Source organism: Phlebotomus papatasi, chromosome 3 (assembly GCF_024763615.1).
Source record: "Phlebotomus papatasi isolate M1 chromosome 3, Ppap_2.1, whole genome shotgun sequence".
NCBI classification, from domain to species: Eukaryota; Metazoa; Arthropoda; class Insecta; order Diptera; family Psychodidae; genus Phlebotomus; species Phlebotomus papatasi.
The window spans coordinates 57003799-57031010 of record NC_077224.1 but is presented as its reverse complement, the minus strand read 5'-3'; the positions used below and the strand labels follow the sequence as shown (position 1 = coordinate 57031010).

Here is a 27212-nt window from a genome sequence, read left to right as displayed (position 1 = left end):
TGGTAAAGCCGTCATGAAATTGTACTAAATGGTCATATTGTGAACCAAATTTCCATCTGTTCCCACCTGAGAGATATTTCATTTGAATTTACATAAAACATCGAAAAGCACAAAATAACAAATTTTGGATTAATAACATATCCCCAACAGAGAACTAAACTAATCTACGGGAAAAGGTACACAATAAATTATATAAATATGCTTAATCCTATTAAAACATTCGTAGAGAAAAGTTTCGATATTTTTAAGGCCTAACAGAGAAAGTTTGTGCCACAAACTTACCGGAAGCTTTCATATTGTGATGCAATTAATTATCTCTGGGATAAAACCACCGAACAATATATTAAACTATTAATTAAATGATGCTGTGAATGAGATCATCCCACAACCAGAGACAGGAAAAAAGGTAATTATCCTTAATTCATTCCGATATGGAATTTTGGTGAGTTTATTGGTAAACTTCGTTAACTAATTTATTGTTTCACCATGCTGTTTTTGTATTTTGTAGGGTTTTGCTATTTACTGTCTATGGAAAGGAAAAACATCTGAAATTGACAAGTTTTGTTGCTAGCCTACTCTTGAGTTAATAAGTTAAACGTTTTCATAGATACAATTAAAATATTTCGTGGAAAATTACAATTTTAACTAAATTACAATCTGGTAATAAAACATTACTGTCATTTTATTTTAATAATTAAAATAATATAGGAGTACTCTCCCTTTGAACGTTCATGCCTTCGAAAAATGTGAATTTTCTAAAAAGTACACATTTATATTAATATTAATTAGCTTATAATCAATTATTGAGAATTATGTGATAACAATATGTAAGACTCTTACTGTGTTATCACACTTGCACATTAAAATTTTAATATGATTCACATTAATTGTCGCTGGTGAGAGTCCAAATGTGTAATTTGTGTGTTTAAATCATTTAATATTCAAAATTTGATCTATTTGTTGATAAAAATGTAGACTTGGCCCGCAAAATTTGATATAAATTGATTTATAGCATTAATGCGAAAAATTAATGCGATTTTCTCTTTAATTTTTTAATGTGAAAAATATTTATGCTTTAGGTAAATTTAAACTTATTTTTGCAGGCCAAGTCCACTTCTCTATAAATAAATAGAAAAACACCAAAATATTAAGTGACTCAAAGACACAAATAACATATTTGGACGCTCACAAGCGACAATTAATGTGAATCACATTGAAATTTTAATGTGCAAGTGTGATAACGCCATTACGCAAAATAAAAAAAATTCATATTATTTATTTATTTTATTTCGGCTCATTTTATAATTATGTTATTTTTGCCTTGAGTTACAACCAAGTTATTTACAGTGTGTGATGTTCTACTAGATGTTCCAGGGCAGAAGAGTACAAATGTAGAGAGTTCCGTTGAGAAGTGTGATGCAAAGGAAGGGGCAGTTATCTGCCAAAGCTACAGCAGTGATATGATTCACTGGAAGAAGAGGCTACTGGTAGTGCTTAATTTATTTGATCAGCCCAAAGTTATGCTGCCAGCTGAGCAATTATTTCCAAGCATGGGCGCGGTTCGTCACTTGAACCACCATAGATCTCTGCGCCATAGATCCATTACTCTATCCACTTAGCCACGACCCCCCCCCCTGAATTATTCATATTAATCGAAGGTATAAACGTTCGAAGGGAGAGTACTTTCTCCTAAATGCGATTTTGTATTTTGTGGAATGGTCTTGAAATTTCCAAATCATCAGTCCCAATCGGCAATGAATCGGTAAAGTACTTGTAATTTGGGTAATTTGTCTATCGTTCTTTAATAATTTATTTTTATTTGACCGTGACACCGCCCCCCCCCCCCCACTCATAAGTCCCACAACTCACTTTTATATCGACACGTTTCTTTCCCTTTTCCTTCTCACCATCACCATCCTTTTTCTCCTCTAAAACAATTTTTTTGGTTTATTTCGAGAACGGTTCCTACGCTTTATTTTATTTTCAGATATGTTTTTATTCTAGTTAGTTAAGGTGAATATTTCCGAGTAACGACTTCCGGAATCCCCTATTAATGATTCTAATTTTTCGTGGGGTTTTTCCACAATATTTGAGTTAAAAATAAGGTAATATTATGAGGTAAAAGACTGTCTAGAGCTCAGGACTACTCCACGTAATTTCAACAACGTACAAATAACGTTTCCATGACTTTGTAAAAATTTATAGGCAGACTTCATTAACGTTGACCTATTTTCATGAATTGGGCTTTTAAGCCTTCTTATATTATTTAAAATTGTCAGTAGTTGAGGTCATTATGCTCTGAAAATACTCCTATATTGTTATATTCTCTTGAAAATTGTGAAAAGCGTCCTAACTTTGCGAAGTGCTCGAACTCACGAAAAAGAGCGCTCCATGTATTATCTATTTGCATGATTATTGGGTGCATAGCGGTTAACTACCTATTTATTTGATTTATAAACTTACAAAAAAACAAAAGCACATTTTAGATTTTAGGATATTTTAGAATGAGTTACAAGCATACGGACTTGGACAAATAAAAAAGTAAATCCAGGAAATGTATTTCATTTATGGGTACATTGCCGATTCATTACCGATTAAGTCTGATTCATCCGGGTTGGAAACTGCAAGATTTATCAAAAAAAAGCCCGACTTTAAGCACATCGGTTTAAAAATAGAATTCGAAAATTCGATTTTAAAAACGTTTTTCCGACATATGTGTCTAAGAACAAAATACAGTAGGACCTCGATAGAGTAAAACTCCCGTTAGAGTCAATCTCAATTAGTGTCTACAGCTATTTTTTTACTCTACGGACTCCGATAGAGTCAACTTGGACCCAATTTGACTCCAATAGAATCAACTTTTCCATTATTATTGAACTAATAATATTGTATGACTTTTTCGAAATTAAAATCAATGTTTTGGTGTAATCAATGTAACGTTTTTAACACAAGAAAAACAATATTATGATAAAATTCGTATATTAACCATGTAGAGGAAACTGGGGCACCACCAAACACTGCCATTTTTTAATCAGATATTCGACTTCTGAGGACAAGACCTATACGAATTTATAGGCACTATAGGGATGCTTGTCTACTGAAGAAATGGTTGAGATAGTCCAAGTTGTTAAGAAATAAAAATGTGTGTTTGGTGCTACCCCGTGTTTGGTGGTGCCCCAGTTTCCCCTAATCAATTTTCGACAAAATAATATTCTTTTTGTGATTTTAACCGTTTTGACCGATTGAAAGTTCTCGTCTTAAGATTTTTTGATTAAACCCTATGATCCCGTATGACGTGTTTTCCTGTAACCACAAAAAAAAACGATTTTGGTAGTGAAGGGAAGGGGTAGGGAGGAAATTAGAGTCATAATAATATTCCCCCAGGTTGACTTATTAGGAGGTCATCTGAAGACTTCAAATAGACATCACTAACCATTTAGCGCCCATTTTTCAGAATATGAAGAAAATGAGAAAAAATGGTTTTATTACTCTTTTGTGAAGTTTAGAGCCATAGTTATGTCATAACGAAAAGAACAATTATTAATCTCTTCTTTCATATAATGAAAGTTTAAAATAAATTCTAATTAATAACGTTAATTGCATCAGAATTTTCAACAATTAAATATCTTCCGGAGCTCTTCTAAAACAAAGTGAAAAAATAAATCTTTTAGACACCATTTCCTTTTCTTAACATCGTGGGTGGACTTCAATATTACCACATTGAGAGTAATTTATACTTAAGATATTTACTTATAAAAATTCCGTAAAATCATTCCTTAATCTCCAGATTAAACTTTTGCCCAAACATACGACTATTTTGGGCCAGAGGGTGTAGAATTTATGGGTTAATTAACCCTCTAACGGGTAAGACCGCCTCCAGGCGGTCTTCACAAAAATCACATTTACAGCGACAATAAAGGTTTTATTTATTTGAAAGTGCTATAGTGTCCTCGGTAATAGTCTTGTAAAAATCTCTTGAAAGTTTGAACTCATTTTGACTCTTCGTTTTGTTGCTATTCCCAGTTTTGTGTGACAGGTCAGAGAAAAAGCAACAAAATATATTTGTGCAAAAAACCTCATTTCCAATTTCCATAAAAATACCGATTTAAAGTTATCTGACTAAAATAAATTTATTTTTTATTGAAAGATATGTCATTCTACTTTGTATATTTTATTTAAAATATTTGAAAAAAATTAAAAATGTGAATTTTAAAAGCAAAAAGAGTTTCAAAAAATTTTTATATTTTCTCACCTAGCGCCTAAACTAAAAAAGATAATAAAGAATAGATGGTTTTTTCGACTTTATTGGATCATAATTATCCAAGAAAACATTGTTTTAGAACTTTTTTTCGCATAATAAAGAAAACACCGTTAGAGGGTTAAACAAAATATTCTACTATTGTGTTAAATTTATCAATTATCTAGTACAAATATACAATATTACTCCTTTATATTAAAAATTCACATTTTAATTGATTCTTTCGGACTCCGATAGAGTCATCGAATCAAATAGAGTCAACAGACCTGGAAATAATTAGTTGACTCTATCGAGGTCGCACTGTATTTACCTTTATACTACCAGCAAAATTTCAAAAATGAAAAAAAGTAGGATTCTCGAAATACACCAAAAAACATTGTCTTGGGGTAGAAAGTAGGTGGTGGATTGCAGGAAGAAAGACTATTCTAGATAATATTGACGGTAGGGGGGGTCGTCGAAGACGGAAAGACGATATCTCTTACCATTTGGCCTCTAGCCGTTTCACAAGTTAAAAAATGTGAATTATAATTGTTCTCTCCTTGAGTTGGAGAAGTAAAACAGTGAAATTGTTATGTTAGTTTTGCCACACGAAACATAAAAAATATTTCATTTGGCGAACAAGAAATGCTGATTATAAATGACAAACTTGCTACCGTAAAAATATGTTTTTTTTTAAGAAGAAAATATAGAATTTTAATAACTACATTTAATTTCTAACCAACCAGTTTTTTTACCAAATTCACTTGCCCCTCTTGCCACTGTTTCACAATTTTTTCTCTCGGTGGAATTCATGTTTTTTAATGCAATTATTTGGTGTGGACTTTTTCATTAACCAAGTCATTTTTTTTATCAAATATGAGAATGCGTTAGCATCAAAAAAATACACGATAACTCAAACGGAAAAATTCCCATTTGAGGCAATCATCGTTTGCGGCAAATTACTGTCTCGATACACTCTTTATTCATGGTTGACTCTCACATCGATTTTCCAGAGCATCGCGTGGACGAATTTTCCTGATTTTTCACTTTATCCAATAACAGCACTATTGCGTAAAAATGCTGGAGTATAGGAAAAAGGTTCGAAAGTTAAATTGGATAAAACGGGTAAGACTTTAAACACATTCGGAGGACGAGCGGGATTGGAGGAAGCAATCGTAAATTTAGGAATTTCATTGGCCAAATAATCCCCCGACCAAATGTGTGAACTTTTATATCCTCTAGCCCTCACATGCCTTTAGTTGTGTTTTGATATTTTTAACCTTAAACAATTTGGCTTAGTTGTTTATGTTGGGCACGCAAGCAAGGGTGACCAATGACGGGGAAAAGAAGCAATTTCCCTTAACTTTTTCATCTTACACAAATCCCCAAAGGAAAAGAGCTTTGATGTGGAGAAGTTGTCCAAAATGGTCAGAGTTTCACTCTGTAAATTTGTTAGTTGTAGAGTTTTACCACAACTTTCTGTAAGATATTGCTAAATTAAAGCGTTTGTGGAAGTTTAAAAATGAATAGCAGACAGAATTACGATCTTGGTAATGAGAGCAGTAAATTCTTTGCTCGTTCAACACTATGTACGTCATACTTTAGTGATTAATTTACTTATTTTCTGATGTTTCATCACAATTTTCACGCCCATTTCATCCTGCCTCTCCTCTTGGTATCATCGTTGAAGCTAGAAAAGTGCGAAGAAAGGTCAATCGATTTGCAAAGACATGCCAAAAGTCTTTTCTATCATTGGCTTAAATACTATTGAAAGAGCTTTTTGGCTGCTAATTAGTGTGTATAGAATTCTAAGAAGCTGCTCTAAAATATTTTTCTTTACGCTGCTCAACACCCTCATCAGATCATTTTCATGCTGTAATTAATCACTTAAATGAATTTGGAAATACCGATGGGTGAGATAGCACAGATGACACCAACCCCCATCACTATTAAATGAACTCGCAAAGCACTAATTTATTTAAAAGAGGAATTGCACGACTTTAAAATCCTTTGACCTCTTTAAATTAAATGTATCTAATTAAAAATAAAAAAAAAAGATATTTATTGTAAATTAAATTTTGCTGATAGGGGGAAGTGGGGCACCTTTGAAATTGGGTTTTCTCCTCTTTGTAAATGAGACTTTCTGCTATCGTTATATAATTTACCTCTATAAACCACTTGGGAAGCTAAGGTACATTATGAAAAGCTTCAATTACTTTTAAAAACAGGAGACAAAAGCCCAATTTCAAAGGTAACCCAATTCAAAGGTACCCCACTTCCCCTAACTATATCACAATCACTCCTATTTATATAGTTTTAACTTTTATCAATGAAGCTTTTCAGCGACTTTCCATTGATAAAATATTTCTCCTTCTTCACCCAAGACACAACATTATGCGCGCAAGAAGATTTTCTAGCAGTTTGTCAAGAGGGGAAAGTTGAATAAATTAAACTCTCTTATTTGGTTTCACCCAGGAAATGCTGAATTAGACTCTCTTTAGAAGATTTTCTAGAGTGACAAAAAAATTTAAATTATTCTCACTACACACATAATTCTATTCATTAGTGAAAATTGCATAGAAACCAAAAATTCTCCTAGGAAGAAAGCTTCTCGGCAAATTTAATATTCTCTTTGCCTTATATAGATACAAAATGAAGAAATTGTAAAAGGGAATTTAAAAAGAACAATGAAATCTATATTTTAAAGTTCCCCATTGCATAAGCTGTCAACTTTAAAAGCACTTCTATGTGAATTGCTTAATTATTTCATATGCAAATTTTCCACATAATTCTGACGAATATTTGAAACTAAATCTCATCTCAATTAGCTAGACGTGACGTATCAAGAGAAGTATTCATGATGAATACAGAGTGTATGGAAAGTTATTAAATTATGTTGTGGTACATTTAAAATTCTAAAGTTTTATCTAAATACCGCACAGCAACAGTTTAATCCGCGCTTATTTAGTTATGAATTTTCTCAACGAAATTGCAATTTTCAAATTTTATGTTATGCACTGTGTTAAAATGTCCTTGATTACAGAAGCAAAGAGGAAGACTTTACAGCTTTGCATCACAGAAGTTTCATACTACACGATTTTCTCCATATTTTCTAATAAATCCGATCCATCAGGATCATGGACCCATCCAAGTTATCAAAATTATATAATTAAATATTTTGTTGTAAAAATATTTGGACCAAAAATTTGATAATCAAATATTTGGTTATCCAAATGTTAGAACCCGATAATTTAGTGATACAATTTTTGATCATCAAAATTTTGGAACCCAAAAATTCAATCAAATAATAGGTTATTAAAATAGACGTAGTTGTAAAACAAATACTTTAATGAAAAGAACGCCAATAACTAATCCAGTTTTTCAAAAATATCAAATAAACGTTAAAATGGCATAGTGTAATATAGGCAGACGAAAGACGAAATTTCAAATTATAAAACCGCTTTAATTATCCCATTCATGCAGACGATGCAGAGCCTCACCTTGGGTCGAAAGCTTTAGCAAAAACTCGAAGTCTTTTAATTTGAAAAATACGAATTCTCTGGCGAACACCAGAATATCTGTGAGCAATACTTAGTCATCAAAATTTTCAAATTAAATATTTGGTCATATAAATTTTTGGAACAAAAATTGAATAATCAAATATTTGGTCAATAAAATTTTGGGACTGAAAAATTCAACATGTTAGCACTAGCTTCTCCCCAACGGTTAAACCCCTCATTATTGGTATTTAAATTTGACATCAAAGATGTCTATCGCAGCGGCGCCGATTTCTCCTAAGAGCGTTCCTAGTGTTAGCATATGAGTTACCCCTTCGGGAGGGGTATCATAGAGAGGATTAGTATTGTGAGAGTTAGTTCATGTTGGATCGTCGTAGGGTATAGATCGTTAGGAGGAACGCTGAGGGTTCTGGAGAAATCTCTGTCGGCCAAGGCGCTTATCCACGCGATTGCATTAAGAGCTCCGCCTTTACAGATTCCCTGACGGTTCTAACAAACATTTAAAATTTTGTAACCAAATATTTGGTTCTCATATTTTTGAAACACAAAAACTTGTTGATGAAATAATTGACCATCAAAATTCTTTAATCAAATTATCATCCATCAACATTTTGTAATCAAATATTTCGTTATCAAAATTTTGGGGCTAAAAAATTTAATATTCAAATGTTGAGTTCTCAAAGGTTTAGTAATCAAATATTAAGTCAACAAAATTTTATAATCACGTATTTGGTTATCAAAATTTTAAATCTCAAAAATTTAATTGTCATCAAAATTTTAAGATCAAATATTAATTAATAAAATAATATTGGCCATCAAAATTATGGAATTAAATATTCGGTCAAAAAAATATTATAATCAAATATTATTGGGCAGCAATGTTCCTTTTTTTGTTTCCCCACTTACCTACCCCCCTTACCAAGGTCTTAGGCCTTGAGGCCTATTTTGACCAAAATCAAATGCTGAAAGATCCGAAATATATTCACCTATGGATTCAAAAATACCAAATCATCAATCAATGATTTTTTTCTTTAATTTGGTTAAAATAAATAAATAACAGATATATGACACATCACTAGCCTTGTTACAGCAATGTTCTGCAATCAAGTATTTAGTCATCAAACTTTCATAATTGTATTGTATTGTATTTATTGTATTGTATTTATTTTTCATAATAATTACATATTTGGTTATCAAAATTTAAGCCTCAAAAATTTAATAATCAAGTGTTTGATTCTCAAAATATTGTAATCAAATATTTAAGCAAATATATTAGTAGGAAAATAAATATTACTGTAGTAAAATACTTGATTATCAAAATTTTGGGACTTGAAAATTTTGATTTGGTGATACAATTTTTGGTTATTAAAAATTTGATCAAAATTTTGTAACCAAATATTTAGTTCTCATATTTTTGATCTCAAAAATTTGTTGATCACGTTGATCATATGATTAGCCATCAAAATTCTGCAATCAGATATTCAATCATCAACATGTTGTAATTAAATATTTCTGCAACAATATTCATTCAAATATTTAGTCATTAAAATTTTATAATCAAAATTTTGGGACACAAAAATTCTACAATCAAATGTTAGGTAATCAACATTTTGTAAACAAATTCTTGGTTATCAAAATTTTGAGACTCAGAAATTTAATAATCAAATATTTAGTTTTTCAAAAATTTATTAACGAAACATTTAGTTATCAAAATTTTATAATCACGTATTTATCACGTATATGATTATCAAAATTTAAAGTTTTAAAAAATTTAATAATAAAATACCTTGTCATTGAAATTTGGGGACTAAAATTTTGGTCATAAAAATTTTGGGACTCAAAAATTCATTGATCAAAATCATTGGTCATCATAATTCTGGAAATTATGAAAAATATTATAATCAAATATTTGAGCAAGATTGTTCTGTAATCAAATATTTAGTCATAAAAATTTTGTAATCATCTATTTTGTTATCATAATCGTAAGTCTCAAAAATTTGATAATCAAATTTATGAACATCGACATTTTGTGACTCAAAAATTAATTAATCAAATATTTAGTAATCAAAATTTCGTAATTATTTGGCCAACAAAATCTTGAGACCAATAATTTAGTAATCTATGTTTAATACATCCAATATTAAATATTGGATGTATTAAACATAGATTACTAATTACAAATACTTACGAAATTTTGAATATACTAAATATTTGATTAATTAATTTTTAATTAATTAATTAATTAATTGGTGATCAAAATTTTCAGACTCAAAAATTTGGGATCGAATTTTTAGTTTGTAGATCAACGAACTGTGTTTGTATAATTGTGCTCAATCTCAAACTAGGCTGTAATGGCCTCTACACACTAGAGAAATTTATGTTCATATTGAAGAACTTTTCCTACACAATCGTATCAAATAAAAGTTGTTTCAACTCTGTTTACTAAAATTTACAACAAAAAAAGAGTAACAATTACATCGATATTCGTAGAATTAATTCTACTCGTCCATAGAGTTCTTTTAACTTTTTAGGTTTTTTCTTAGTGTAGGAAATTTGCTTCGATATGAGTCTCTAGTGTGTACAGGCCATAAGATTATTTATCTTCAAAAATTTTTAAGTTCCAAATTTATCTGGAAATCCACAAATCTTTCTTCTACTAAATTACTATTCCATCAATTTTCCACTAAGCCGTCTCTAGGCTAATCAACAGTTCTCTACGGTCCCATATTGATCTCAATGTTCTAGTATTTACTAAACGGAAAGACTAGTAGACACAAAGACTACTAAACTGTAATTGCTCTGCTGAGAGTAATTACTGAAATACAATAAATCTTAAAACAGCGCAGTGAATTACGTCAATTCAAGTAAATTTACCAGCGCTATAGGTCAGTCAAGTGGCTAATCCATCATTCACCATTTACTCCGCAGAGTAGATGTTCATCTCTATTCTCGTATTTTGTGACACTTTAGTTCAACAAAAGATCCAATTATTCCCTAGGCACTAGCTTTTCATACATGAGAAATATTTCAAGAAAATTACAAAGTTTATGGCAAAACCTTCCCAGAGGATAATGAGTATAATGTGTATAAATGCTTACCCGTGGAGAGAATAGCGTCATACACGCTTTCGTATCTCTCCATGTAATAAAACAATTTAGTGCAAACTCTTTCGTCGTGGGTGGGAATTTTATTTCAGATGCAATTATGAGGATAGAAGATGGTACTTCTCAAGCGATGCAGAAAACTTAATTGAATTGCAATGACATTCTCAATTGATCCCTTGATTAATGACAAAAAGGGGTGAACAATAATTGCAGCACAGGCGACAATATTAATTTGTAAAGTAAATAAAACGATTTAAAAAAATAAAAATTCTTGCGCAATTTCCGTAGAACTTTTACTGAATTATCCTGTATTTATGTACAAAAAAGGGTTTTACATAAATTAATTACAATTACACGTAACTCTCGTACTTTCGACAGTGATACACAGTCGACGAATTAAGTACTAGTGGTGTTTCTTCTGGCAGATCATCACTTCCAGCGTGATTTTTCTGCCCCAGACTCTGGTTCAATTTCCTACTAAGGAATGATATATCACGCTCAAATTCACCAGCGGTACTGGTGTTATGTACACCAGAAAAAATTGGCACAACATTCTTCCGCAGGATTTCGACTCCCAGGCTCGATTCATGAATAAGGCGAGATAGAGTGTGCAGGATGTTCTTCACCGTTCGTCGCTGTGCCAGGGTTTCAGCTCTTGATGGAAATTTGGCATAGAAACGGGAGTGAAATACTCGGCCGAGAAAATTAATAATGGCTGGATTGGATAAGTGGTAGTGACACTTTTTATTTCCCACCATATTCAGCATTATGCCCGTCATTTGCTCCTGAAATTGCAAAAGATAAAAAGTTCATTTAACATTTAATTTTCTGTAATAAAAAGAGAAGAAGTAAGAAAGAACTTTTTCTTAGAATGAAAATAATGTTCACATTTTCAAGAAGTATTAATAATCGAATTAATAAGGAAATGTAAATGATTGAAAATATTTCTTAGAAAATTATTTGTTTATGAAAATTCAATTTGAGCATAAAATTGCGTAAATGAATTCCTAAAATGATCCAAGAATTTTCAAGAACAATTCCTATAATAAATATGCTGACTCTTAGTTCTTAGTAAGAGAAATTTAATTTATTTAGTTTAAGAAAATTTAAGCCTTACTGAAAGCCCGATATTACGAGATAGACCATTCTATAAATTTTCTTTTACTGTTCCCATTTTAATATCGATTCCTATAGGGTTATAAATTTTCATTAAATCCTTTTTAAACTATATAATTTTAATCAAGAGTTATTTTGCCGAAAGCAGCAATAAAACTAATTTACTCGCCCGAATGTTTGAATTAGTAAATTTTTCATGTTTTGCTGTTCTTTTTTTAGAAATATTGCCAGTAACAAATGTTATTATCAATTTTTGACAAATTTAATAATTTTAAGAAGGTTTAGAAATTATCTATAATTTATCAGAACATTAAAATTTTCTAAGATTGCCTAAAGAAAATCCTTCAGGTTTTTTTCGGAAAATGACGTTTAAAAAAGTAAAACTAAGAATTACTGTGAATTAACAAGTTCTTTCTTCTTTATGTTATACAGTGTCGCCCATAAGTTTCTTGACATGTTTGAAAAACCAGGTGGAAAAAATATTGGAAAAAAATAATATTTAAAAATTTTCCTTTTTAAAAATGAGTTGCTTGCAATCGATATATGTTATTTATGTGTTTTAAAAATTTCAATTTATTTTATTTTATATCAAAATAGTTTTCGCTAAAGTTGAGTATTTTTTATCGGCCATAAGTTCCTTGACAAAGGACAATGGGCAAAATGGTCCAACCTTTCGCCACGAATGAGACCAATACGATCGAACGAATAGGTATTAGCAAAGGTAACAACTTTGGGACCTTTGCTTTCCGGGACCAATCCCAAAAGTATGTAGGAAATACACTGGAGCATAAAATATATAATTAAGAAAAGTGACGAGTTTTTTTACAAGACTCCTTTTATAAAATACTAACAGTTTATTTTATGTTGGTCATTTCAAAGAACAATTTGTAAAGAAGGGATCAAAGAAGATTTTTCTATAGCAAACTATATCTTTATCTCTTCATTTTCTCTGCAATTTTTCAGATTTACCTAATAAATCCTTTAATATTCTTCAAATTCAAAAAAAGGATTGTATGTAGGGAAGTGTCTGCTCAGTAAATATTCTCCTTGAAAGAAAAAGAGTTAGCCTCTGAAGATCACATGGTCCTAAAAGTTACCGTTATTCAAAAACTTTGAATAATAAGTTTAGAGTAAAAATATTTTAATTTAGCCATTATACTCTGAGCCTTTTGTTAAAACTCCCTTGGTAACGATACCTTTCCAACCCTATGATCTTCAGCAACCCAAGCACATTTTTTAAGGAGAATATTTCTTTAAGGAGACAAAAGAACGCAATACTTCTAATGGAATTCAAGGACATTCGAGGATATTTGAGGAAAATCTGGATAACTACAAGAATAACGGAGAGATAGGGGTATGGTTTCTTCTAGGAAAATATTCCTTGAGTTCTCCTTTAGAAATAGTTCTTTGGCACTGACAACTTACGATATACCGTTATCGAGAAAGAAAGCAAGTTTAATAAAAATAATTCTACCTATTTTTTAAGACCTTTTATTTTAAGATATCTCAGAAACTTGACGCGACGGACTATAAGTTTCTTCGGGAGATATGTTCAAGGCACACCAAGGACTCCCAAAATACCAATGGTTTCCTGTCATACGATTTTTTTCTTCATTTTATTGTCCTGTCATGTTCGAAGGCTTTAAAACGCGATTAGTTTGTATGGGAGCTACCAGATAGAGCAGTCAAAGATAAAATCTAAAAATATATATTTAAAGCTTAGGTCGCACATTAGCTTTGACCCGAATTCTATTATATATCGTTAATTTCCCAAAGGATTGACAGTCCTTTTTGACTTGGGTCTCGGCAATTTTTAAGTCATACACCAACACCTACAAAATGGGCCTACTCCTATCTCTGGCGAAGGGTTGGACCAGCTCCCGTACATTTCTGCCCATTGTCCTTTGTCAAACTTACTCAGAATGGTCAAATACGTGCAACTATCTTCTTTTAAGTCAGTTATATTTTGAAGTTATGTCACTTGAGAGACAAACGATGGGTTTGCACATTTCTAAAGTTTGCAAAGGTCAATTTATACATATAATTGCGATGGACAAGATTTCTCAGAGTACATTCATATGACGTCAAAAAACTAAATATTTCCTGTTAGCTAATGACTTAAACTCGTATTTGAACGATGGATTTTTTTTTGCCTTGATCACAACTTATATTACAAGACAAAATGTGGCGTAAGATAAGACGAAAATTGTTTTTTTTTTGTATAAAATTCTGAAAAACTACAAATTTCATTTTAAAAAAATGTACCATTCAAGTACGAGCTCTATTCGTCTGCCAATAGAAAATATTTATTTATTTTTTAATTTAAAATGAATATACTCGGAGAAATCTTGTCCACCGTAAAGGAATTTTTTTCCTAATGAAAATTTCAGAAAATATAGGTTAAATATTGTATTTTTTATTCTTAATAAAATTGAAATTGAAATAAGTTTATAAATAATAATTTCCAATCCTTTTGACCCACATAACCCCTTAAAGACATTTGATACTTTAAAGTTAGAGATTTTTAATACAGAATACAAAAACCGGACTATAAACTCTCATTTAAATACTTATCTTATAATGTTTAAAGATTTATCTCAGAATTGTATAAATCATTACAGAGCTTTTCTCACAGAATAAGTCATAATTTATGCAAGAGATATCTTTGCATAATTTCAGAAAATCTTAAGTCCTGTACATATTTAAAATAATGGCGTATTTAAATATTTTTCACTTCGAGAAAAGGAAAAAAATGGAAACTTCATGAACAAATAAATTCACCTTCTCTAAAAACTTAAAATGCATCACTTCAATTTCATTAAGATTTCTTCCCTTTCTTTCTTGGCAACTTTCCATTCTAACCACAGAAATCAGACATTGCGGAGACATTTTATTAATTTAACTTATCAAACAGAAAGTGGTAATTTACCAAATTAAAAGAAAAACTACTATTGTTTGGTAAATAGTCTTTAAAAACCTTTCTCAGTAAATTATCAACAAGTTTATATCATGATTGAAACTTTGTTTGAGAAATAAAGTTTTTCTTTATGCTAGAGACATCAAAAAGGGTAAAAGATGGAGAGTAAAAGCAAGTGAACTTGTCACTTAAAAACTTTCCTCATAATTTTTCACTCGATTAGCTCCCTATTCTGACAGCAAAGAATCTATTTTCAGCCAAACTCGGAAAAAGTTATTAAATTTTCTTACGTGCAAAAAGATGGAAACAGCTGGTCCACGACTTTCGATGGCCCTCCTAACTCTGCCAATTGATTCATGAGCCATGAGGGAGTAAATGGATGTGGCTTCGAGGCGAGATAAATTATTCAGGCATGCTGTACAGAGTAGCAATGTCTGGCAACATTTAGTCCAGCACGCGAGATCTGGAAGAGAAAATGAGGAAAGGGAAATCAGTGAGAAAATTCTAGAATCTTGTAGACAGAAACTTACCTGTAATACTCTCAACTAGACATTCAAGACATTCCTGGAGATCCCTGATTTTGTGTTCATCACCATGCCAAGGAGCTGTTATTTGAGCTAAGACAGAAACTGCTTCTCTGAGTTCAGGTTCTGTCCGTTTCATCCCTCGGTGACCAATAACTTCCGCTAATATCTCCACTCCTCCCGTCTGTTCCAGTTGCCTCATTGTTACTTCTGTGGAACATACACTGGCCAAAGCTCTCAGAGCTAAAGCACGGATTGAGGGAAAGCTAGACTCCACGACAACCAACAGAAGCACTCGCACAGTATCACATGCCTCAAAGGCAGGATTCAATGAGGAAAATCCTTGATACTCAAAGTTAGACAACATTGAAATGGTCCAGAGATTTGCTCGCAGGATTAAATCATTTCTACTATCCTCAATACTGCTTACAATAATCTTTAAAAGGCTCTCAAAGACTCTCCTAACTGTTATCAGGACACATCTCCTAAGTAGATGAATATCCTCTAGCAGAGATTCTGTCTCAAAGTCATCAATATTGGGCAAAGCAGTTTGAAGATCAGCCACCATATCTCGATTATTTACCAAACAATCAGCCAAATCCTTCACTTCCAGTGATACTTTTCTTTCCAGATAATCCACAAAAGCCGTAACACTATCGGCTAGTAATCCCATCGATTGGGGTAAGTTGTCGCTCCCACCTTTGGTACAAAGGAGTGTCTCCACCTGCAATACAACCAAAAAGCTCTTTAACCACTTACAAGTGCAAAGTAATGGAAAGACTTTGAAAGTGGGAGAAGTTTCCGCTGAATGTTGAATCGAAGTATAAAGATAATTCGAGGATGATCCACCGTTTTCTAATGTTTGAACGAGAAATAGGATAAATTTAAACAGTGGATTAACGTTTAAGCCAAAAATTAGACCCCCGATTTCGGAGGTATAATTTTTGGCTTAAAGATGGAATAAGCCTGTCCACATCTATCCGTAAATTCTTCCTGAAAATACTCTTAAATGATATCAAATTGATATAATCTGCACTTTAGTGGATTTAATGAAAAGAAATAAGGCTTTCACTCTATTTACAGCTTCTTAAAAAGCCAATTTTGCCTGAAATAAAAAGAAACATCCACCATATGCAACTTCAATGAGTCGCCACTGAAGTAGGAGTCGCGGGAATCGCGCTTTTTTTGCACCCAAAAAACATGCACATTCTTTCACATCCACAATATTGATTCCTATTTTATTTTAGAGAATTTTTAGCAAGTCTGGTGGTTTGAGATTACCAAATAACGAGAAAAAGCCGTGGAATCTTGCTAAATCGAACGAAAACATTGACGAATTGACATTTTCTGGCATGCCAGAAATGCCAAAATATGGGGTTGCCGTATGACAAAAACAGCTTACGCCAAAGCACTATTCCACGTTTCTGCATACGAAAAAATATTTAAACCTAGCTTAATTTTAACTCTAGATTAACACTAATCTGAGGTTCAACTGAAGTTATTCTTCGTTTCAACATTCAGCTGTAAAGTTTGAATTAAATTAGTGGTTTTATAGGAACTCGTGAGACATTTTAAAAAGTCCTTTAATCTTTTATTGATTTTTTAAAGCAAATTTCAATCCCTCATCCCTATTAAAAAACACTTTAGCAAAAAAGACCAATCAATCAATTAATTTACTCCTTCTATTAGGCTGAATTGTCCAGTTTGTAACTTTCAGTCCTTAAAAAGGATGTTCCCGGAAAATGTCACGAGTTCAAAAATGCTCAATTAATGTATTGATTTTTTTATAAAAGCACTCCTGTAATACAGCACAAAGGCTAATAAATGTTCGGTACAAAAAAGAGTGTCTAATCATCCAGCAAAAGTATGTTTATTTAACAAAGTAGGAAAAAGGTAGAAAAAAGCCTGAATTTCCCATTTTCGAGCTATAGCGAAGCTTTTGCTTAATTGCGAAGATTCCCCGATGAATGTTACATTGATTACCAAATGTAATTTAAATCACTGAAGTGCTAATACATTGTCTGTAGAATTTTGCTTAAGAAGCAATTTGAACAAAAATAGGCCTGACTGAGCAATAAAAACATTGATAAAGACTATTTTAATAAAAGAACAACATGACAAAAAATCAGTGTTAATGATCGGATTTCTCATAGGAATTTACATTTGGGTATTGATATTAAGTAGTGAATTTTAAGCACTTTTGAACTACAGTAGACTCTAACTTAATCGGTTCTTTTTCAATCGGGCGAAAAATTTTGTTGACAATTTTCACGTTTAATTATGAAGCAAATTTGCTCAAATTCGCTGTAGTTCCTCTTATTTTATTATGATTCTATATAATTAAGCGCTTTTTGTGGAACTTACAATGGCTTTGATATCCAAATCTATCGATAATTTGGATGACATTTTGCCCCATATGCCCGATTGAAAGAAAGTCTACTGTACTCCTTCTATAATTTACGAAAAATTAAGAATTGAATAGCACTTGTTTTACACGAGAAAAGTTATTTTATCTAAATTGAAACATTATTATTAGCATACTTAAGAAGTTTTAGAAACAACAAATAAGTTTTAGTGTCAGGACCAATTTTAGCATAGGGAAGACCGGGGAGATTTGAGACACTTTTTCATGTTTTGACTTTGAGACAGTATTCCAAAATATAAAAAATTTGTTATAAAAAGGGTAATATTTACACCGATTTTGGATCAATACTGCAGGGTAAAATTAACATTTCCGGAATGTTATTTTAACTTTTTCGGATTTCTCTCAATGTACTTTCTTTTCATTTTATACAATAATAATGTATGTAAACATTCAGGAAGAAGCACATAAATATGATTTTCATTCATTTAGAATACGAACTTTCTAACATAACCTCACAATTGACATTTTGAATCCAAACGGCGTTCGAATTTGAGAGATTCAGATTTGAGAGACTCTACTGTAGTGTATTACAATTTTATGCGGTCTACAGGATACTTATGGGTATTGACTTTATAAAAAGCACTCGATAGAACTTGGAAAACAACTGAATTTTTTTTGGAGAAGATAAAACATTTAACTTGACGCTTTGTCTCAAACCTCCCCGATTTGGGGCAGTATAGGACGCAAAAGGGGATGTTTGGGACGCGTTTTTTCTCGCATAATTTGCATTGTTGAAACACGTTGATTAATTTTAAGTACTAGATTAAAAATATTTCTAATAGAAATAAAAATGTTTAATCTTTTTTTTTCAAACTCAGAAATTAATATCAATTTAATTTGTACAGTAGAGTCATTTATTGTCAATCAGATATTTAAAGTATTTTCTTATTATTTTCCATCTACTTTTCTTTGCTTTTTTAATTGCAAGTATTGCAATCATGATCATCAAATTCCTCACTCAAGTAGATTTTGACTAGCTATAATGAGATAAAAAAGTTTTGAATATATATGGCTGATATAAAATGCAAAGAGGAAAACTGAGAAATCAAAAAATACAAATTTTAAAAAAAATTTTCATAGAATTAAAACAATAAAACTGAAGATATCCATTCTTTTAGTCAACATTCATCTTAATATTGTCTACGATTGAGTAGTGGTTAAATCCCATTTATTTCAAAAATTAATGAAGAGATCGCCTTGTCCCACACTACCCCTGTCCAAAACCTCCCCGGTCTCCCCTATATTCTGCCGAGGTTCATAAAAAAAGTTCGTGAAATTTTGTCATTTGTTCGTAAATTTTTGTTTTTTCTGACGAATATTTTACGAACATTTACAAACAAATGACAAAATTTTACGAACATTTTTTGTGTGTTTACGAATATTTACGAACAAATATTTGTAAAAGTACGAAAAATGTTCGTCAAATGATCATTTTACGAACAATGTTTGTGAAAAAAGTACAAAATTTTACGAACTTGTTTGTGGGTTATACGATTCACGAGAATTTCGCAAGTCTGTCATGGGATTTCAAAAACATTTTCGAACAATTTTACAAAATATTTTCTACTGTTTAGTATTTTAATTTTTAAAAATTGCAAACGAAAATAAACCATAAATGTATGAGAATTTAAGTCAAGAAAGTGATCAAAAATCTGAGAAAGAGTTAGTTGCATTACTATTAATAAGTTCTAAACTCTAACATTTGTTAGAAGTTGAGTAGGTAAATTGCGAGATATTTAAATTAATAACTATACTAAAGGAAGATACTACATTTATTATAGTTGAACGTAATTTATCATTTTTAACGAAAAAAGCAAAATAAAATCGAAAGAGAATTTTGAAAAAAAAACTTGGCTCATATTTATACTAAATCTTAGATATATTTATTTTTAAATTAAATAACCATAGGTTTTTAGTACAAAATAATTTAGAACGGATTCAATGTAATAGCTCTATTAGTAAAAAAAATGGTTTATATTTCTCCATGATGAAAACAAATATATTCAATATAATCAATAGAACTTTTTTTTATAAGATTTCAGATAAAAATTCTTGGTTTTTTGAGACGTTACGAAGATGCGTAAAACAGAGCAACTCGTCATCTCAACCCTTAGTTCCCTGTATATTTCCCAAAATCCCTACCTCAATAAAAATCCTCTCTAGATCCATGGCTTTGGTCTGAAGATGTCTGATGAGCCTGGCAGCGAGTGTGGCATTCATCTTCATGGCTTTAGTGATTTCCGCAGCGACAGATTTACTCTGAAGCGTCGAGAGAACCTCATGGCAATACTCCGTACGAAGACTTTCCACCCAGTGTTCCACTGAAAGTGAGTGTCCCGCTAGTCGAGGACTTTCTTGCCTCAAATCCATCACAGGGAGCCGCTGAAATACCTCCGAAGGACTGCTATTGGGCGTAGAAGTACTTCCAGGTGGGAAATGACTGGGAGATTGACTAGAAGCACGAGTGTGAGTGTCATCATCAGGGGATTTGGTAACAGGTGAGAGGTATCCTATGAGATTTCGACTGGGTGTCTTCTGAACAATTCTACCGCGCACAAGGCTACAATTCTTCTTGGATCTCATACTGTCACCCTCATCCTCAGAGGCTGAGAAAGAGATTCGTCTTATATGTGGCATTTTGGTGGGATTTTCTGCCACATGCCGCCGAATAACTGTCGGTGGAGTCTTTTTTTCGCTCTCCGTGGATGATGGGGTTCTCGAGAGGTTGATATGTTCGTTAATCTGTGAATTAACGTCCTTCTTCGGTGTCAATTTGCTTCTTGGTGAATTTTCCAGGGACTCCAGGCAATTCCTATTGGATGTGTCGGCATCTGAGAAACCCGAATCCTGACTCTTGTGACTCTGTGGGCTTCCATGGCGTTCCTCAGCACTTGTATTTGGCGACAAATGACTCCGCTGATGGTGACTGAGAACATCATAAATTGACGGTGGCTCATTTGCCCACCACACCTTGCTTTGCGTTCTGTGAAAGCGACTCTTTACGTTCTCCATGGTTCCCGCCCCGGGAGGAAAACGTGCGTCTGCCAAAGAATTTCACCTGCTACAAATTCAAAGAAAAAGAGAGAGAAATGATCTCTTGTGAAGGAAAAACAGCAAATTCACATCCATTCTACATGACTTGCTAGCAATATTTATGCCTGAACTTCCCCAGAGACGAGATTGGAATTTAAAATCAGAACCTAGACGGGTACTCCAAAATTCCCGTATTGTAAAAAGAAATCACGCGAATATTTATGTTGCTCTTTTTCTGGCCCAAAAATTTCCATACACATATTCAAATATCTGAGATGGAAGCAGAGAATAAAATTAATCACTCTTCTGGAATTTAAGCGAGTCATAATGTTCGCATATTAAGAGCCGGAACAATGCGTCTAAATGTGACTAATCAGTCGCACAATTTCAAGGAAATTATTAGCCACTGGATACACATCTATTTACGTGTTTTCTACAATGGCAAACAATTGACCATTCATGGTCCATAAAAGTGCACAATATTGCGTCCTAATGCTGTGTTCACTGTTCGAGAGGGAGAGTTTCATCTGGAGAAACGATGTTTTTGCACGTGTTCATACATAGTCATTTGGAGAGAATCCCATTTGTATTAATTGCTAAAAACCATTCATAAGTCAAGAATTTCCAGGAAAGCAATAAGTCAAGCATTAAACGTGCTAGAAATATATTTAGTTGAATATTTGATTAAATTAAAACAATGGAGATTAATCATACACATTTCATTTAGAAATTCATTTATCAATATATGAATCACATTTAATAGAGATTATTGTGAGTTTAAGCAACAATAAATTCATTATTTTAAAATTAATATGCTAAAATTTATTTTAAAAAATTAAACTCTTAAGTTTTATATCTAAATTTGAATAATTTAATATATTTATATAAGAGAAAGGGAATCAATAGAAAATTGTCAATATATTCAATAAAGCTGCCATATTTTTGAATTCTAATACCCATCGTTATGTTTTCTTGTGTGAAAATGCATTGATTTTGTTTATAAATTAGAGATTATCCATTCATTGCAGCTTTATTGTTTGGCAAGCTAAACAAATCAGCAATTATTGGATTATATTATTATTTAAATTTAATTTAAATATATATAAAATAATTTAATAAATTTAAATTATTTAATTTAAATTTAAATATTAGTATAGAAGGAGACGTTTTATAACAAGAAAATAAAATTTAGCTTGAATTTGCCTCCTTTAACGAACTTCTAAGTTTTTCTTATTATTCTTTTAAAAATAATTTAGCTGCAGCAAATTGAGAAGTAGATTGGTTTGCTCCGAATAGTCCAATCAGTAATAAACACAATTTACGCCAATTTACACCAATCCTTTAATTTACTACTGGTTTCAAGATAATAATGTAGAGCGTACTGCCCATTCGACAGTTGTTAACCCAGTTGACGGCCAAACCCACCAATCCTAATCCTTCATTCCTATGAGACACCCAACACATCATCCCTAGGCGGATTAGACATATTTACGGTTTAAGCCGAGAGACGACTTTGTGAGAAACTGATGTAGGATTGTAATCTAATCATTTTTAGATTACAATTACGTTATACCGTCTCTCGGATTAAGTCGTAAGTGTGGCCACTGCATCAGACCAAAACATAAATTCTTCAAATTTCAAAAGCAAGTTGTATTATACAGGCTTCAGATCTAAGGCTTAGCCATCTGGCTTAACTCCTCTAATACCTTATCAGGCACGATTTTTTAGGAAATTGTTGTTTAGAGTTGGATATTAAGGATAAATGATCCAATATATTTTGAAAAATTAATAAAATTGCTTGTTATTTAGATTTTTGAGACCTTAAGTAACTGGGTTAAACCTCCAGTCTGAAGCCGGCATTAGATTAACTTATCAAACATATTGAATTCCTTTAAAATTTAGAAAATCAATTTTATTTAAATAAGGGGTATAATATAACACCTGATTGGTAAAATAAATTTGATAAAAAAAAGCACTAAAGCATTGTTTGCGGCTTAAATTCGTGTAAAAAAAACAGATTTAAGCAAATTATTAATTATGATATTTTCAAAAAATAGAAATTTATGTAATAAATAAAGAGGTTCAATGGGTTTCGAAGACTTAAAGAACAAACTTCTCTCTAATAATAATGTTTTATTTTATTTTAAGCATATCGCTCCTTGGAAATTCCAACTCACTTTTTGGCCATTTTGAGGTTTTATTGCACTCAGACAGAGAATTTAATAAAATTTCAAATGATATGAATCATTAAATTTCGTAATTACAAAAGTTTTTCAAAATTTTACTCTTTATGAGTGCTTGCGCGGTTTTGTTTGAAGTCAATGGGCACAAAATAGATTTATTGTTCAAATTTTTGTGAAACAAGGGACTAACTCAAGCAAGTTGATCCCGTATCATTCTAATTTCATGAAAATTTGCGCATCATTTAGAATGACAAAGAGCCAACTCATGAAAAAAACATATTCTGAAAGGTAAAAATATGTATGTTTCGATGTTGTTTATAATAATGCTCATACAAATAGAAAAGAATTAAATTGTTTTTATTAACATACTTAATTGAAATAATTATACAAAGTTGAATCTTTCATGCTGTCTCCTGAAAATGGCTGAGATTGAGTTGGCCCCTTGTAATTTCCAAGGAGCGATATAATAGAAATACACCGAAGCTGTATTTTCTAAAAATTACTAGTTAAAAATCATAAAAATATTGCTTTCGGGATCTAATTTTCGAAAACGGCAATTCTTTTGACAGTAAGTTACGTTATGTTCGTGACAAACCGATGAAATAAAAAAATCGTTTGGTAAAATTTATTTCTAAATATTGTTAAATAAAATCTATGATCCTCATTCATTTTTACCAATCGGTGTATTAGTCTTTGAGAAGAAACTTTAAAAAAAAAATGAAAAAAAAAGATTAACGCTCCCCCGACTAGATAAAATTGGTTATAGAAATATCCAAACCATGAGTTTAATTTAGATTGACTTAAAATTATTATTTAGATTGATTTTAAAAATGGATAGACAAATATTTTTTTTAAATCCCAATTCCATAATGACCAGCGCACAATAACTTTTGTTTGTAAACATGTTTTCAAAATTTCCCAAGAGAATGAGCGAGATGACTAGATCTAGATATCACTCACTCTCATTGAAATGTCAAAAAAATGTTTACTAAACAAAAGTTATTGTGCGTTGGGCATAAACCCCCAAATATGTATGAGGAAATAAATAAATCAATTCATTAAAATAAACTAAACTTTGACCTCATTTCCACTGAAATTCATTAACAACGAAATATAGATAGAATAAATCTGCTTAGATTAAAACCTTGATGATCAGTGTAGCAGATTAAGTTTAATGTTTATCATCTATTTATGTTGCTTTCTAATTGATTAACAGAACCAATCCAATCAATAAACCGAAGGATGAACAATTAATCTATAAACGTATAAAATTAGATGGAAAATGCCCCATTTTCAATAATTCCACGGTTTTATTGAGCTCTTTCCAAAAAGATAATTTTAGAAGTAGGTTAAAATGAGACATAATGTAAACTTCTAAACGATAAAAAAAACAACATTGATACATTTCATGCGGCAAGGTAAAATTGCCCAAGATTGCTAAAAAGAAATCAGCAGGAAAGCGAGAATTATTATCTCGTAACACTTACAGGCAATAAAATTTTTTGACTAAAAATCATAGAGTCGTAATAGTTCATTAACCGACAAGCGTGAGAACTGAAAATTCTGTTTTGCTTTTAATAAACTTATGTCATCACAAGAAATCCAATCTCAAATCACTAGAAAATGAAAGATAATTCACTTCTACGGTAGATTTATCAGAGAGTCATTTCCCTTCTGAGAACCATTGACTCAAAAAGGTGATATCAGAGGCGCTCTTTTGGCTTTTACGTGAAATACAATCGTCGTTGAATAAAAAATTAAAATGCAAAATGAGATGATGGCACCATTGGTGGAATCTTCTCCACATTATTGTGTTAAATAAATTATAGTATAATTCGACAGTCACAAGCGCTTTGAAGATTGAGACACTCTCAAACTTAATCCCATTCCAGAAGCCTGTTGTTGAGGGAACTAAGGTGAAATGTGTAAATGTTTCAGAAGCCTCCGACAGTGGAATCCCAGTAATTCCACAAGAGCGGATTAGGCAGTGGAAGAAAGGGGTTTAAATTAGCAAGAAGATGGAGGTGTCTTTAGTCGCATTTTGGTGTTCTTTAAGAGGACTATGGATGGGTATTTGCAACTTTAATTAAAATGTTCAGAAGATTCTTATGTTGACACCTCTTCCATAGTGAGTAAGACACCTTAATACGTGCAGAGATTGCTCTCAGCAGAAATTCTCAGGAAAACATCAATCATCCGGAAGGCCAGAGAAAAACACTCCCAGGAGTGGGATCGAGGGTTTCTAGAGTGGATACACTGCAGTCGATATTGGGCGAGGGCATAAAAATTGTGGCACGCGTCGCTGGTTCCATTCACTGAACACCCATTTTACAAAAAAAAAAGCCACATCTGGCCAAAACGTGAATTTAAGACTACTTACCTAAAAAAACTCCAGCGATTTGTATTGATTATATCCAAAATTTGGGATAATTCACTAGCATTTCCCGTGCAAAATTCACTGGCAAGAACACTTTTAAAAAATTCACACGCGATTTCAAAAATGAATTCACTTAATTTCTGTCTATATGTGCGCGCTTTTGGCTAAGAACTGCGCGATCAGCCAGAGTTGTTCCCGGAGTGCGAGCGCGAGTGACTCGTCAGTGAACCCCTCCCAATATTTCACAAACTGTTCACCAGAAACTCATATCGCTCCTCACCTTTTAGTCAGCATAAGCACGAGTGTGGAGTGTATGGGTAAATGCAGCCGTTAAAAATGTGCACAAGAGAATCCCCCTTATCATGAACCAAAAACAGGGGACAGATGTGCCCAGGAACATCAGCCAACATAATTCACATCTGTTTTCAGCTGCTTCTTTTTCACATTTCTTTTTTTTTTTCTTTCCAACTTGAAAATTAAGTACTGGCTTTTCCTTTCCAACTCCCATTTTTCACCATCCCGCAACATTCAAGGCAACATCTTCAAGTGTCACATGCAATTTCCGCCACTCCGGTCTTTTTTTTTCTGAATCATATGCGATGAGTTAATTTGAAGACAAATATTTGATTTGCAAAATGTGATCTGCTTGATTATGATGTTTGATTGGAATGTGTGGTTATTTGTTTTTTTCGAGGTAACAGCTACTTCTCTTCGATAAAATTCAGCCTGATGGAAATTTGCAGATAACACTCTCAGAGAAAATTTGTCAAAGCACCATTGAGAGAGCTAGTAAATTAAAATTGGCACAAGATAAGGAGTTCTAGTTCCCAGAAAATTATATAAGATGTCTTAATCACAATTCGATTTTTTGGCAGCATTTTCGGTAAATCAAAGAAAACAATTTGCTCAACTGTCCTCATTCTCATTTCGGCGACAAATTACAAATTAGTTTGAAATTCGAGGTTATGTTGAGCTTAACCTAAAAAGCAAAATATCAAACATATTTCCAATGGTAGATTTTAAACACATCTAATGAAGATTCAATTTTTTCAGCTATAGAGACTAAGTAATTTTTTTATGAAAACTACGAGAAAAAACTTTCCGTTTTTTTTATCAAAAATTCGTAATACTCTAACCTCAAAAACTTGACTTATTCTAATATAGGGGAAATGCTTCTAATTTTGTCCAGTTTCTTATTTTGGACACTTTGAGGATAACATTGGACACTAAAAATAAATTGATTAAAATGATGGATTTTTATTCCAATATTTGATGAATAATTAATTCTATCTAAATATTTGTTCTTTTTGGAATATTTTAACACTAAATACGTTAAAATTTGAATATGATTTGAGTTGAAATTGCTTTGTTGAAAATTCAGTGTGAGCAATTGCTTACGAGAAATATGACAGAACTTCGTGGCTTACTTCAGTCTTATTTAGTTTTGGTGAAGTACTAACAAAGTTTGTTCGCTGTTTTTGAGTGATATTATTGAATATTCATTGAATATTGTGTTGATTCACGTTACTGATGATTTGTACATTTGACCTGAAGTGAGATTTGCCTTGTGAATTAGATTTTTCGTGTGAAAAATGGGAATTTTTTTAAGACATTCACCAGTGAGGTGATGATTCTTATTTTGGACAGGTGTTTTTCTCACGAAATTTCGTGAAGTTTTAGCTTTTGTGATGACTAGTTTGGACAAATGCCTGGAGAAACAAAGGAGCATCATCTCTACGAAAGAGATGTAGCGAGAAATGCCTTGAAAGGCTCCCGGA

At 32.0% G+C, this 27212-nt stretch overlaps 2 protein-coding genes across 3 annotated transcripts in view; one reads left to right on the top strand and one right to left on the bottom strand.

Annotated features, from left to right (window-relative positions):
- Positions 1-27212, top strand: part of LOC129806943 (peptidyl-prolyl cis-trans isomerase-like) — a 170171-nt gene that overhangs the window by 63045 nt on the left and 79914 nt on the right. The gene's annotated exons all lie outside the window — the stretch shown is intronic.
- The window catches only part of LOC129806902 (uncharacterized), a 77028-nt gene continuing 60943 nt past the window's right edge, over positions 11128-27212 (bottom strand). The window contains exons 1-5 of one of the 2 annotated variants that reach the window (XM_055855749.1): positions 25438-26171; positions 19984-20902; positions 15423-16140; positions 15183-15355; positions 11128-11644 (exon numbers count right to left, since the gene is read on the bottom strand). In XM_055855749.1, the coding sequence (XP_055711724.1) occupies positions 11210-11644; positions 15183-15355; positions 15423-16140; positions 19984-20853 (2196 nt within the window). In that variant the 5' untranslated portion in view covers positions 20854-20902; positions 25438-26171 and the 3' untranslated portion in view covers positions 11128-11209. Of the gene's footprint in view, positions 11645-15182; positions 15356-15422; positions 16141-19983; positions 20903-25437; positions 26172-27212 lie in introns of those variants that run through there. The other variant, XM_055855750.1, reaches the window with a different exon arrangement.